Consider the following 15,327-nt stretch of genomic DNA (forward strand, 5'->3'; position numbering starts at 1 on the left):
TCATTTATATAAAATAACCCGCAACAATGTTGAAGTCATATAATTTATCTACGTTCTGCAGACACAGAGGAACTAAATCAGCTTGTCTTAGCACCTAACCTTTAACCTGTATCTAGTAAGTGTCGTATATCAAACGTCTGTTCGTCCCGAGGGCACGATCTGCTGAGCCAGCCAATGTTCCACACTCCACACCATTATTTATATAAACGAGAGGTTAGAACATTCTCGATGGAATGTTCGAGAATTACGTTTCAGGTGATTTTCTTGAGGGTTTGTAATGATTTAGAAACGTTTTTGTGAGGTTGGTGATTTAGAAATGTTGAGGTTGTACTTCTTTTGCTATGACATGAAATGTTCGAGTTTTAAAACACTTTTGTTCTATGTAGATTGTCTAATGTTATTGGGTAAGGTTATATAATCAACCCGCTCATGCATTTGTTTCATTGACGATAGACAGACAACTTCACTAGATACATGTACTTTTTTAATTTTATTTCCTTACTACTGTGGAGGAACGAGGTGATCATGTTCCTCCAACACCAAGGGAGGATCCTCCGACCGTTGGTCTGTCATGCTTTAACGACTTATCTACTTAACCGATTTTAATTAGATTCGGAAAACATCACAGCTAAGCATATGCCTTTATCAAACTCGATATTTCCCTTATTATTTTTGGATCAAATAAATAAATAGTATTGTTACCATTTGAGTGAAGTAGATGTCACGTCGCTGTAGTCGTCGTGATAACAACATAGCGTGTTGGTAGTGCACGTTATCGTCTGCAGTACCGTGAATCAACATGTAGCTCTTGTTACGGAATGCCTCCACCTGAAATAAATAGTCCTTTATATGTAATCATTCTTAAAGTATTATCAACTTTATATGGTAAACTAGAGGCCGCCCGCGACTTCGTCCGCGTAGAAACCCGTCCCGTGTAAATCCCAATCCCTCGGGAACTCCGGGATAAATAGCTTATGTGTTATTCTGGGTCTTCAGCTACCTATATACCAAATTTCATCGTAATCGGTTGAGTGGTATTTGCGTTAAGGAGTAACAAACATCCATAAATACATTCTCATAAACTGTCGCATTTTTAAATATAAGTAGGATGTAAATACCGAAGAAACCTCACGAAATGAGTTGAAGATAAATTAAGTAGATGAGTAAACCAACGTCTAAAGTGCGCGGATAAAGATGATATTACAGCGATATGAGGTTTATAAGTTTGATTCCCAAACGGAACCAATACGTATGTTATTCACAATAGTTGTTTTGGATGTGATTGCATTGTATCTGTTCCTTTTATGTTTGTAAATCTTAAATGCTGAAGACAGAATACCTTATTGTGGATATGGAATAATACTTACAACTTCGTCAGTGAGAAGAGATGACACCAAGTATCCCTCAGCATTGGTTGTGGGAAGGTCCATGTAACGTTCCGTGTAAATTGTGTCTGTAAGACAAAACACAATTGTTAGCTTTTGTAATATTTAAAAAACGCGTAACTTTGTCTTTTGTCGATTGTCAGGTTTGTTTTGCAGTGTTCATACGGCAAAAAAATGCTTTGAAGTCGGTGATGCTTGTTTAACCACGCAGTTGAAAGAATCTTTTTGTGTTGGCTAGTTCACTTATTGAATAAAGCTAGACGATATAGTATTACACTATGAGTGGAGCAGCAATAAAAAAACGCCGCTAATTATTTTATAAAGTTAAGTATAAATTGTTTCTATCTACATACCATAGAACCTCCAGTCCACGACGGGAGCGACGGCAGCAGCACACCTGAACACAGAGCCTCCTTCAGCCAGCGCCTTACTGGCCGCGTAGCCGCCGTACGACCAGCCCCAGATGCAAGTGCGGTTGGAATCCACCCACGATAGGTTCTCGTGCAAGTATCTAAAGAACAGAAGGTAGAATTTTAGATATCGTAGTCATTTAAATGAGATTTGTTCATACAGTTGTTTTTATAAAGGAAGTGTTTACTTGGAAAATGGCCTGAGCGAGTAGAATACACACGGAAAAGTCCATTTTTTTTCTGTTAATATTATATTACTATTCAGTCTCTTCACCACTTTTTAACGACTGCTATTGGAAAATAGTAAATTCTCAATTTATACTTATTCGAAAAATTTTATCTTTAAATTTTTTTACTTAATTGTCGAATATGAATTGGAGAAATGCAAATACCAAAAGTCTAAAGCTTGATCAATATGTCGAGAATTTAACTTTCTTACCTAGTGACATTGATCTGGTCTTGAATCTCGAGAGTGCCGAGTTTTCTGTTGATGGCGAACATGTTGGAGACTCCGCGCAGCCCGGAGCCGCGACCGTCGATGTGTGCGACCGCGATGCCCCAGCGACTCACCAGAGAAGTACCCCAGTCTACACTCCATTGCTTTGTGACGAGAGCTGTGTCTGGTCCACCGTACCTGGAAGCAATATGGACATTTGAATCTCGCAATTTTGGAAAAAGAATGTATGGTAAAGAGTTTTTTTTAGTAACGTAATAATCAAACCAACCAATTACATCTCAATACAAATCTACTTATATCATGATTTTCCTTTATGGGACGGTTCACATCTGACGGAAGATGCGTCGGGCGGGCGTAGCCTAAATAGTATGGGATTCAAAACGACACATTATGGCTTGAGTGTGAACGGTCAAGTGTTTTTCTATACATTTGTCTAACGATAATACGCGACGCATGATCCGTCAGATATGAACCTTCCCTAATATTGAATAATAGGTACGCGATCAACGCGTATTGTCTTATTACTAAAGACTTTCTACATTGTACGCCTTCATTTTAATTTACGCTTATTATACTACTTCAGGTTAACACTGAAATAGCGAATGTTTGTTACGACGATTTAGCATTTTGCAACAACTAATTGGCAACACAATTAGCTAAGAGTAAATGTGCATCGACATAAACTTAAATAACAAATCTAAGGATCCTCTTTGAAAATTTAACAGTTACCTAACTAATTCCTATTATTATTATTTTTTTTGACAACTCCTGCACCATGAATTGCTCTTGCGGTACGGGGACTTTTACAAACATACAAACAGCGGACACAAAATACAACCAGACCCGAAACAATAATTTGTGGATCGCACAAATAATTGTCCCGTGCGGGAATCGAACCCACGACCGCCCGACGCAATGGTAGCGGCGTGGTGTCCTAAACCATTGCGCCACGGGGGAATATTTGATTAGAAACTAAAGCTACACTTACACATAAACCAACAGAGGTACATTAGTACGTCTCTCGTAGTCGGCAGGTACTTGAATGTGCACGTCCGCGAAGGCTGTGCTGCTCACAGGCACTTGCAAACGAATGGTCTCAGGGATAGCACGGGTGGAGATGGTCTCATTTAGTTCGTCGCTGCCGTCCCATAGGCGGACTAGACTGCCGTCCTGAAATTTAATAGAAACTTTATAGTAAACAATGCTAACAATATTTTGTAAAAATTGCAATGCTGGCTTGTGTTCGGAGAAGAATACAGCTATGTTCTGAAGTACTCTCTGTACATAATATGATGCTTATGATGACATAATAGCCGAAAATAAAATATATATGAGACATAAATTAACCATTAACAATATTTAAAAAGATATCAATTCCAGTCATGGATGTCTTAATTATAATAAAGTTGAAGACAGACAAATTAACATTATGTTGTTCTTATATACATTTTTTACAATTAGCTTCTGTTCTTCATTTCGTATGATGTTTTATTTCGTGGTAATATTAACACAAACAAAAACCAAGAACTTGACTTATGAGTCAAATCGCAACAGTAGCGTGGTAATCACCTTATAAGTAAATAAGTAATTACTCACAGTATTATAAATAAAGACTTGTGGCACATTGGGCCCGGCGCAGTTAACCACGATCCTCTCCCCGCTGGTGCTGATGCTGCCCTCATTATACAGGCACTCGGTACCGTCCTCCCGACGGATGTCGCAGGTGAAGCAGCTCACCACTCCGGCGGCTGTCACGCTGAAGATGTGCTGCTCGGCTGAGTCCGTCACACTGGTGGCCTTGTACCAACTGGAAGTTAATAATTTGGTGAAATTTGAGGAATAATGAGCTTATGGATTGGGATAAAATAATACTCAATCGGGGGGCACGGCAGTGCCCCCGCAATTATCTTTACCAAAAATATACTTGTTTTTATCATATTACAAAGATTATATTATTTTTTTTGTTTTGTTAAACAACTGAACGGTTTAAACGAATGCATAAATAGTTTATAACTTGCATTGGCATAAGATATTTTTTTCTTCGCAGTCGCAGTCGAAATCGTAGCCAGAAGATAGTCATGGTACTTAAAAAAATGTATTTGCCCGAGATTCCAGGTGTGTAATTGTTTTAAACAAATATTTTTTTTCCATACAAACTACTTCAGTTTAGGAGAAACATATAAAGCTGGCAGCTAAAAACATAAAAACAAAAGAACATATAAAGCTGGTTGCAAACTCACACGACATCGTTTGAAGCCCAGTGTAAGATCTCAAGCACGGTGTGGGCGGTGTTGATGCGGTTGCGGCTGGTCCAGGCTGCTGTGCCGGTACCCTGGGTCACTTGGACTATCTGCTTGTATAACACGCCGTTTACGCTCTGTGAAGGGATAAGGAAGTGAGTGATGTAGCTTGAGAGAATTGAAATACGTAGTTACGAAATTCCATTGCGTTTATATCCTGTTCTAATAAAATTATTTTGTAACCATGTCCAGAGGTAAACACGTTATCTAGTTAGTTTATTCTCAATTTGTCAAAGCAAGCTTCTGGGATTATTGCCGAAATAAAATAAGAAACTAATTGTGATGGTCTCTAAATAATAGAGGCTCATATTACGAGATAGTTAGTACCAATATTCTAGATTTACAAAAGTACTAACTGCAAAGTAGCCTAGTGGCAACTGGTGTGATTAGCTAATTTGAACCTAGCCAAAACTCATATAAGTATGGCAAAATAACAACAGATGGCAGTAGTTACAACACACAGATTGTGGACGGTTTGCATTAACGCACTCACAAAAGTACTAGATAATTGCAAGAGATGGCGTTAGTCGTAGATTGTAATTTTTTTCATGTGGGTACTTACTTGGGGTAAGATGGTGATGAAAGAGTTGCCAGCTTCGTTGAACATGAGAGGGATGTTATCAATCCATCCATCAGTTTCGGTGTATGAGTAAATCTGAAATTTGAATGGTGATTGTGAGAGGTATATTATCAAATTTCTCTGATTGTTAAGCATCTAACACTCTTGGGAGTTGTTTGTGCAATGACCTTGACATGACTAAGATTTTTTGTCTAAGGGTTAATATGTACATCACTTCTTTTTCCTGCTTATAAATAATCGCATCTGATGTATTTTATTCAAGCACGCAATGCACGCAACTCCATCAAATGTCCATGGTAATAATAAAATATACTATCAATCCATTTCTCTTACTTTCATGTTTTTTTTTTTTCTACAAAATATGTAGAAACCACGGATACAGTACCTGTGAGCAAGTGGCGGTGCCAGCGGTACACAATACAACTCTGAGGGTAGTCTGCACTCTGTTCGTCCACATCAGAGCAATAGCTTGATTGTTCACGAATCTTACAGTCTTCAGAATTGGTCTGGAAATATAAAAAAAACATTAATACAGTAAATTACAGTTTTAAGTTGAAATGACAGAAGCTCGATTCTTTACCACTATTGACTACAAACGGAAAACCTCGAAAAATTTTACATGAAAATGTTAAGCGCCTCTACCGGGCTCTGTGAGAACCATTTTGACAGTACATTTTAAATGTCAAACTCCCGATACTCGATAGTACCGACTGTAAAGAATTTCGCTACAGTAGCGTATAATTTCCTAACCATCCCCCCCCCCCCTTTATTACGGGAGCCCTAGCCCAGCATCGGAACATTAATGGGTTATTTTTTTATGTAGCCCGGAAATAGACCTGTTCAATAAATTGTAGAAGGTAGAGTCCTGTGAAATGATAAAATTTGTAATACTTACTCGTCAAGGTCGGTGGGAGCATTATACACATTGTTGGTGTTTGTCGTGAGGTCATACAAGGTCACTGACACCGTGGGGTTCACTGTACCAGACTGAAATAGAACAATTATCATTAGTAAACTTTTGGTAAAAAAAGTATTTTATATAATCTTAATGTTAAGAAAAGGAGCCCTTGTTTGTGTTGATAAGTTGAAAGTATTTGGATTTGTAACTTTCACTTAACTAAAAGCTAAACCATTTCACGTTCAAACACGTGGACTTTGCCCAGCAGTGGAATAGGTAAAAACAAATCTATTTTAATTTATACATCTTTATATATATATAATTCTTCTGTAAGTGTGTATGTCACTGAACTTCTCTTAAACGACTGGACCGATTTTGATGAAATTTTTTGTGTGTGTTCAAGGGGATCTAAGAATGGTTTAGATTCACAATTTCATCCGCTGGACAATGTTTTTTTATTTAATTTTTATGGCAAAACAGCGTTTGCCGGGTCAGCTAGTATATGTATATTTTATAATAGTACATTTATTGTTCATCAACTTCAGTAGTAAAAATAAAACGCTATAACAATCTTCCACTGGCCTCTGAAAGCTTATAAACAGTTTCAAACACAAAATATTGACAAACAAACAGCGATTATATTCGTAAGAGCTAATTTCAAAGTAATGCCGCTCACGTAACTGACGGCACGTACTTAATTGTAGCGGCGCCGTATGTACGTTAAAACATTATGTTTGTTATTGTTATTTTATTTAATGCTATTTTTAAAAGGTTTAATTATAAAATAGTGAACTATCTTGTAAACTTGATTCATAAAATACTACATTTTGCCAGAGACTTTGTCTGTACTTTGACTGTGTGCCGTACCAAATTTAATCAAAATCCGTTTGGTATTGATTTGCCTAAAAGAGTAAGTAACTATTATATACTGAGAACTGATAGTAAATTTTATGTAAAATATTATACTTGTCATCTTCATTTTTTAAATTGAAATTGATTTATCAAAGTTTTATCACGGTAGGCATCCACCGCTAAAGCAAATGAAAGCTGTAGCGATAATTTCTACAATCGGTGCTATCGAGTATAGAGAGTTAAAAATTTTAAATGTTCTGCAAAAATTGTTCTGACGGCTCCTGCTAGAGGCGCTGTTTAAATTTCCATATAAAATTTCTCGATAGATCGCCGGTAGTCGATAGTTGATAAAAGTAGGGAAACTTTGTAAAATCATTAATGTGTTTGATCCTTCGACCATTTGTCGAATATTAAAACTGAATAAAGTAATATAGTTTTTAGCATCAGACTGTTTATTTGTCTATCATGATAATGTGGTTGTAAATCGGTGTGATATGACGGCGCCTGTGGTCAGTGGATAATGTTACCGATTATTATGTGGTCAGCTTATTATACAATGCGGATTTACTTTTCATACTTAGTTAAACCATTTTATTACAAAATACATGCCTGAATTATAACTTGATGTTTTATATCTTTTAAACTTTCACTAGCCATACCTAAACCCCCTATTTTTCAAAGAAGTATAACAGAAGATTACGTCGTTTGTCCATGACAGGAGGCAGAGACTAAAGAACACTACTTGCTACGACAGTATTTTTTTCTGCTTCACTCAGATTCATATACCTTGCTTTCTACTATATGTATAGGATTGGAAAACTATAGTTCAACTTAGTAGACAGCCTGAGCACAATTTACCTAGGTTATAATTCATAATTCTGTAAATAAAACATTCCACTGTCAGCTGCATCGGATCCCAGCAGATGGTCTTAATTCTGAATACGGTAGTTGACTACCAGACAAATCAGCTGCTCTTTATGAAAATGTCAAAACACACAATAGAAATATGACACGGTGACGTCACAATGTCTTATTTTCATTGGTATCAAATGAGTGCCTAATAAAATGTTTCAGGCTGCAATAATTACAATTTCAACATTATTTACGGAAAACATAGCTCGGCCTGAGCATTTAAGCTGAACCTTTTAAGAGTACAAGTTTAATAATTTATCGTTAACCCAGTCAACTACACAATTCTGTATACCACAGCCAGCCGTGAACCTTGCATATACTCTCTACTAAGTTGTTGAACTATAAGTCATACTTGTATACAAACTCCAGTCCTCTCTCTATAACAGAGTTAAAGTAATTAAGCAACAGAATCGAGTTAGTGATTGTATGCAGTTGAGCTGCAAGTGCTACCCTCATTATAACTTTGCCCGCTTTGTCCAACTCGTAATGATTTTAGCTGAGACTAATACACTTTGTTCACTGCCAATGTTGACGTGACACTGATACTAATTGCTTTGTTTTGATATTAGGTTTTATATAAGAGTAGAAATAAGTAAATATCTTAGATGCGTTTACTAGTTGGTATAAATCTGAGGGTGTAATCTATACTAATATTATAAAGCTGAAGAGTTTGTTTGTTTGATTGTTTGTTTGTTTGAACGCGCTAATCTCAGGAACTACTAGTCCGATTTGGAATTTTTTTCCGTGTTAGATAGTCTATTTATCAAGGAAGGCAATAAGCTATATAACATCACGCTACGACCACTAGGGGCAGAGTAACAATAAGAAATGTTACAAAAACGGGGTAAATTACGACCCATTCTCTCTTATGTGACGCAAGCGAAGTTGCGCGGGTCAGCTAGTCGTTACATAGTTTAGAGCAGTCATTGCATACGTAGGTTGTTTTAAACAAACCAGAGATGCAATAGCTTACTACTATGGGCAATCGACAATCTCCCAGCTATCGAAATATTTGATATGAAATTATAAGGATGTCAAATCTTTATTTTGAACGAAACAAGTTGTGACAATTCTACTGAGAGCCAATTTCCTACCACTATCGACTACCGACAAGCAGCTGCACTCGACAAATTTAGTACGAAAAATCTTGTTAGCGCCTCCAGCGGTTGCCGTATGAACTATTAATGCAGTACATTTTAAATTTCAAATTATCGACACTCGATTGTACCGACTGTAGAAAATCGAACTACTGAATGGAGGCTACCTTTCACTGTTTAGGTTTGAGGAGCCCATAGCCAGTTGCGCTCACCGGTCGATAAACGATCTGTGGGTTAAGCAACCCTTGGCGCGTTCATTCCATAGATGGGTGACCGCATAGTGGTATTCGAACTGGGCGTTTCCGTGCTTCGGAGGGCACTTAAAAAATCGGTCCCGGCAGTTGTCTACTATGATAACAGTCGTTAAGCCATGTCAAAGGCCTCTCGGGCGGCTTGAGCGACTTTGACACTAGGTTGACCACTAACCATACGACAAACAAACCGTTTAGGAACGTATTCTGCGTTATTCAATAAATATTTCTGTTATCTTTCGATATGCTTGGTTTGTGTGTTTTATCAACGTCAGTAATTTATGCAATTAAGTTAGTTATCATTATAATAAACTATCAATTTCATTTGTTATCTAATTAGGTTTATCTGATATTGTTTATCGCGTGTGTACTATTCAATGACAAAATGCTTACGAAGAATTTTACATACGAAATTGTGATAATTAGGTAATTCATTTGTTTTACTCTACAATGATCAGTTTTATAGTTACTTACTAATTAATATAATCATTCATCTATATTAATTAATCGGTGGTTACTTCTGCGCCGATATTTCAAAATAAAATAAACTTTCTTGGAGGCCAGAAATAAAATTACCGAAAAACTTTATTAATCTAATCTGTTGTAAGGACATTAAAGCTTCCAATTACTTGAAACCATACAAAAAATTATCACGGTCGCGTTACCAAACTCTGGACTACTACTGAGCGTAATACAATATAAACTAGAATAATACCAGAATCACTTTGTCCAACCTGGGAATTGAACCGGGACCTTGTAGTTAACAGTCGGATACACTACCTACCGCTCCACAGAGGCAGTTACACCGAAGGCTCGGCAGGCGTATTACACTGACCCTCTTATTCATAAACACACAATAAACCTATTTTAGTTGAAACACTACTAAAATATGTTTTCTCTTCTTCATTTCGCTAAAGAGTGAAAGAAACAAAACAATTTATAAGCCTTTCATAACTTCTTCATATATTTTTATGAATAAGAGGGTGAGAGTACAAGATCTCACGTTGAAAAAAACTGACGTAAAGTATCTTACCTTAGGGTAGCGAATCTCATGATGCAGCGTGTACTGGTAGTTGACAGATCCGGGCACGCCGAAGTGTGGGACCCTCATGATACGAACATAGTTATCGTTGAATGTGACGTATGCCATCTTAGTACCGTCGTTTGAGAACCAGATGGCGTTGTTCGAGCCGAAGACCTCCTCTGTAAGAATTTTAATATGTTAGTAATCTAACAGTTCGAAAATGAAATGAGCTTGAAAATATGTTCTTAAGTAAATCAATTATGTATCTTGCCGAACAATACAAAACAGCAAAATGTTAACTAATTGAGATTAAATAAAATGGTTACATGTAAATCTTGTATAATGGTGCAATAAGTTCAGTTTAATTAAAATATATGTTTTACAATAAATCAGTTATTATTAAGTTGCTTTGAAAATTGTACAACTATATAACAAAATACTAACCTTCATAAACCCAATCAGGGATGCCATGATAGATAACATTGAGCTGGCCTGTAGTCGTGATCTGCCTAGCCTCTGTAGTCAAACTAGCTTGGTAGTAGATGTTGTTGCGATAGACGAACGCGAAAGAGGTCCCGAAAGGTCCCCACACAAAGTTCTGGAGGTAAGCCTCCGCGGGAGTAACGCCTATGGGAAGAATGTCTGATTCATTGCCGGTGATGATGTCCACAGCTGCGTAACGGGCTAGGAAACTGTATCTGTATACCTAGAAAAGAGCAAAGATAAAAGATAAGTATTTATGATATTATATATATAAGTACGTTATAAATAATAAAATAATCTATCGAAGTTCCAGGGTGAAAGGTCCAGAATACCTTCAAAAACCAACATTTTCAAAATTTATTTATTTTGCCATTTTGTTATGAGTTTTATGCCTCTGACAATATAAAGAAAAATAAATCTTAATCAAATCGGTAAACAAACGTAATACATAACAACAAAATAGCAGGTGTTTTTTTTATTAATCCGATAAACATAATTCACTTAACAAATTGCCAATCGAGTCAATTTCATAATCGATTATATTCTATATTATAAAAACGTATTAGATACCCGACGATCATAAAGTTTCATAAAAATATTAGTTTCACAGCTGACGTTTGCACGATAAATGCACCGAGGTCTCCGTATTTATTGCAATTTAATATCACTTCAAAGTTTATGTTCGAACCGTGCAGGACGTAAAATATGTCGCAAGTGAACTGTCTGTTTGAATTATTTTATAATAGTTATTTTCTAGGTCTTAAAAAATATCATATTAGTGTAAATTGATTTACCCCCGTCCCCCGGTTTCTGAGGTACATTTAACGGTAGTTTATCTATTCAATAGCGTTTAAACTCAAGCAACAAAAACGCTATTGAATAGATAAATGATATTGATACCGTACTTGAAGAGTAACAAATAACATCTTCATGGACGCGTTTATAATCGAAGTAGAATTTAAAGTTGCAATGTACAATTTTTACGTTTTGTAAAGAAACCTACAATTTGCAGAAACAAAAGAGCAATACGAATAAATCTATAATGCGATAAAAGCATAATTTCATCAAAAAAACGTCGTTTCGTTTCATTCTAAGTATCAGTGAAATTGAATTGTCCAATTGGGTCAGTCAGTGGAAGCAGGTCAATGCAGTTGTATGTTCTTATAAGTTTCTTTGCTGAACTTCTACCTAATGCGTCTTCTGTGTCCCTGGTGTGTCAGGAGTAGTTTCGCGTACATTTTAGAAAGTATTCCGTTTTTATTTTGGTTTAAAGATACATTATTTGTCGGTTTGGGACGAAACGTAAGATAGACAGTGGAGTAGTAGCGTTTTTTGGCTTTAAATCTCATATTTTTTATTAAAAGTCTTTAAAATAGGTACATAGCTACCAGTCAAAAATATTAATCAATTCTTGATCTGAACGCACTAAAATGGGTCCAATAAGTGATAAAAAAACGTATAATTTTGATAAATTTATTTCCATAGTTTGTAGCCCGGCTCAATAAATTTAAAACAAGCCCCTTGATTTTCATACTCAAATGTTTATTATGCGGCAATTTTTAATGACGTTAAATCGTAGCAGTATATAATTATGTGTTTTTCTTATAAAATTATATCCACCCAAAATCACGGGCATAGTTCAAAGTATTGAATGTTCATTGTATCCAAGTCAAATTTTTATTGATAATATTTAGGAATTCCGAGAAGATATAAGATGACATTGACCTGTTGTCGTTATAGAATTATCTCGGCATGTTTTGAAAGAAAAAATCATCAAAAACAATATTCTTCTTGGACTAGATAAAAATTCCACGAATTAGGGATATCGTTTCGAAGGAATTATAGGACAAATAACGTCGTTAGGAATAAGGTGTCACTTTGTTAAATAAAATGAGATTTGCTTTGCAAAAGCTGTTTTTGTTATTCTGTGATATTGAATAAAGCAATTTAGATCATGTGAGGACTTTAATAAACGACAATTTCGTATAATCATTCCATTATCTCGTTGCTCTGACTTTTCTTTGACTGTTATTGTTGCTGAATGGTGGAGGCATCATAAACCTTGATATCCAAAAAGTTGAAAATAGGAGCCTTGGACAGTAGCACAATTGGACGTAGTTATGAAAGAACGTTCCAATCCACAAGGTGGTCAAAATTGAGTTTTTGAGCCCAAGCTAGGTATTTTGGATCGTCCTATCTAGTGGTGACACTGACTCTTTTACGACAATAACTACTGAAATAATTACACGGTCTAAATGATAAAACGTACCAAAAGATCTAAATTGTAATCGTATAACGTGACATTACATATGGATCGTACTATTTTTATTTGTTTTGGACTGAATGCAATAGAAATAACGATCCAATCCATCTTGAAACGTTTTAAAATAAATATTTTTATAATAATTTTAAATCTTAAAAAGTGACATTCCATTTGGATCGTTATATTTTATTACATTTTGGACTGAATAAAATAAGAATAATGACTCAATCAACTTGGAACGTTTTTAAAAATAACAATTATAAATGAAAATTCATTTGGATCGTACTGTTTCAATACGTGTTGGACTGAATAACATAAAAATAATGATCCAATCATCTTGTTTGTTTTTCTTCTTCTTACTATCTATTTCTTCAAAACATTCCATGTAGGTACTTTATATATAACGTGACGATAATAAATTCATATTGGTAAAAGTACCGTAAAACGGGGTGAATAGAATTCGCGGGGTGAATAGAAAAAAAATCAGGAAAGTTTTCAAGTTTTTTTAATATTTGAGTACTTCTCGTTGAAGAATTTTGTTCAAATTTTAAATGATTACACGGCGATATTACTTCTCTGCGGTGTTATAATTGTTTAAATTGATATTTATACCCAAAAAATTGCTTCAAAGTCTACCGTCCTTGAATGCCTTAATATCGACCCTCAAAACTTTGGATTTAAAGTGGGATTTCTTTTCTAATGAGTTGTTTGGAGTGTTTATCTCTTTAGGTGTATATTAATTTATAAAGATACAATATTGTTAATTGAAGAAACGTTTTTAAATCTAAAAAATATGTTTAAATCATGGAAATTGTATTTTTTTTGTATAAACGGGGTGAATAGAATCGTTTGAAGGGTGAATAGAACTACAGTATGGGGCAAATGGAAACATAGCAGGGTTCAATAGAAACGCGTAAGAGGTGAATAGAAACGAGTGAGGGGTCAATAGAGATTAATAAATAGGGTTGTCAAAAACTGTAAACAAAATTAACATAAACAATGAAAAATTAATAGTCATTAATCTTCTGAACTTCACAATTATCATTGTATCAAAGTTATAACGGCAAACTACTGCATATAGTATGAAAGTTAGTTAGGTTATCTTGCTTTATTTTTTCAGTTAAAGTAATTATCAACGGTTATTTAAATTTTTAAACACACAACCTCCCTTTTCAGTATGTTGGATAAGTCGTCTTTGGCAGCCCTAACAGTTTTTCCATTCACCCCTTTGGTCGTTTCGATTTACCCCTATCGCTGGGTGAATAGAAAATGACCATTTTTTAAGGAAAAATCGTAAAATTATGCATATTTTTGGACAAATATGGTTTTAGCTCTTTCTTCATGGCGCCGGACATGATATAAAAGAACCCGACAATAAAAATAACAAGTTATTCGCAACAAATTTTTAGGACAAAGTTGAAAATCGTTTCTATTCACCCCGTTTTACGGTAAACCTTAGTCTACCTATGACCCCAAACGCTGTGGGTTAGTCTCTGAGTACCCCGATCCCCGAAGCCCCCGTCCCGGAGTGCCCCAATTTATTTTCGTCTCGTGGAAAATCATCACAATAAAATTTACATTCACATATTTCACATACATCACATGTTATCTATATTAATATTATAAAGCTGAATGAAAAGAAGAGTTTGTTTGTACGAGCAAATCTCAAGAACTACTGGTCCGATTTGAAAAATTATTTCAGTGTTAGATAGTTAATTTATCGAGAAAGGCTATAGGCTATATATCATTACGCTACTACTAATAGGAGCAGAGTAGCAATAAAAAATGTTATCTATACTAATATTACAAAACTGAAGAGTTTGTTTGTTTGTTTGAACGCGCTAATCTCAGCAACTACAGGTCCGATTTGAAAAAATCATTCAGTGTAAGATAGCCCATTTATCGAGGAAGGCTGTAAGCTATATATCATCACGCTACGACTAGTAGAAGCAGAGTACCAGTAAAAAATGTTACTAAAACGGGGAAAATTATGACCCATTCTCTCTTATATGACGCAAGCGAAGTTGCGTGGGTCCAGCTATGTATGAATATTTCTTAAAAAATATGTTTTAATAATGTTTCATTGTTTTACTTATGTTTTAGAAAATATATATATTAATTACCAAAATATAGCAATTGTAACATTTTGGAACGTTTTTGCAAATTAAGTTAAAATCTACTTCCATACATTAAGCCTTTTTTCAAAAACGTTCCAAGTGCATTTTTTTCATAATTTGTATGAGAAATATGAATAAATTTTAGTGACAAGTATATTTAAAAATAAAGTTTATTTATATAGTTGCAGTGATACATACTACTTAGCTGTACTCGCTACCAAAAAAAAGCTTACCACAAAAATACAAAAACGCGATTTACTCATTTTGACCTGCGTGTGGATTGGAACGTTCTTTCATA

General features: G+C 35.3%; 1 protein-coding gene across 5 annotated transcripts in view; it reads right to left on the reverse strand.

The window, feature by feature from the left end:
* The window catches only part of LOC142974324 (venom dipeptidyl peptidase 4-like), a 72,852-nt gene that overhangs the window by 1,294 nt on the left and 56,231 nt on the right, over nucleotides 1-15,327 (reverse strand). For all 5 annotated transcript variants that reach the window (XM_076116574.1, XM_076116578.1, XM_076116577.1 and 2 more), the window contains 12 exons: nucleotides 10,611-10,872; nucleotides 10,176-10,345; nucleotides 6,028-6,119; nucleotides 5,518-5,638; nucleotides 5,115-5,207; nucleotides 4,493-4,629; nucleotides 3,849-4,059; nucleotides 3,241-3,422; nucleotides 2,235-2,429; nucleotides 1,739-1,896; nucleotides 1,368-1,453; nucleotides 703-828 (listed from right to left, as the gene is read on the reverse strand). In XM_076116574.1, the coding sequence (XP_075972689.1) occupies nucleotides 703-828; nucleotides 1,368-1,453; nucleotides 1,739-1,896; nucleotides 2,235-2,429; nucleotides 3,241-3,422; nucleotides 3,849-4,059; nucleotides 4,493-4,629; nucleotides 5,115-5,207; nucleotides 5,518-5,638; nucleotides 6,028-6,119; nucleotides 10,176-10,345; nucleotides 10,611-10,872 (1,833 nt within the window). The remainder of the gene's footprint in view (nucleotides 1-702; nucleotides 829-1,367; nucleotides 1,454-1,738; nucleotides 1,897-2,234; nucleotides 2,430-3,240; nucleotides 3,423-3,848; nucleotides 4,060-4,492; nucleotides 4,630-5,114; nucleotides 5,208-5,517; nucleotides 5,639-6,027; nucleotides 6,120-10,175; nucleotides 10,346-10,610; nucleotides 10,873-15,327) is intronic.

Source organism: Anticarsia gemmatalis, chromosome 7, assembly GCF_050436995.1.
Source record: "Anticarsia gemmatalis isolate Benzon Research Colony breed Stoneville strain chromosome 7, ilAntGemm2 primary, whole genome shotgun sequence".
In the NCBI taxonomy this organism is placed as follows: domain Eukaryota; kingdom Metazoa; phylum Arthropoda; class Insecta; order Lepidoptera; family Erebidae; genus Anticarsia; species Anticarsia gemmatalis.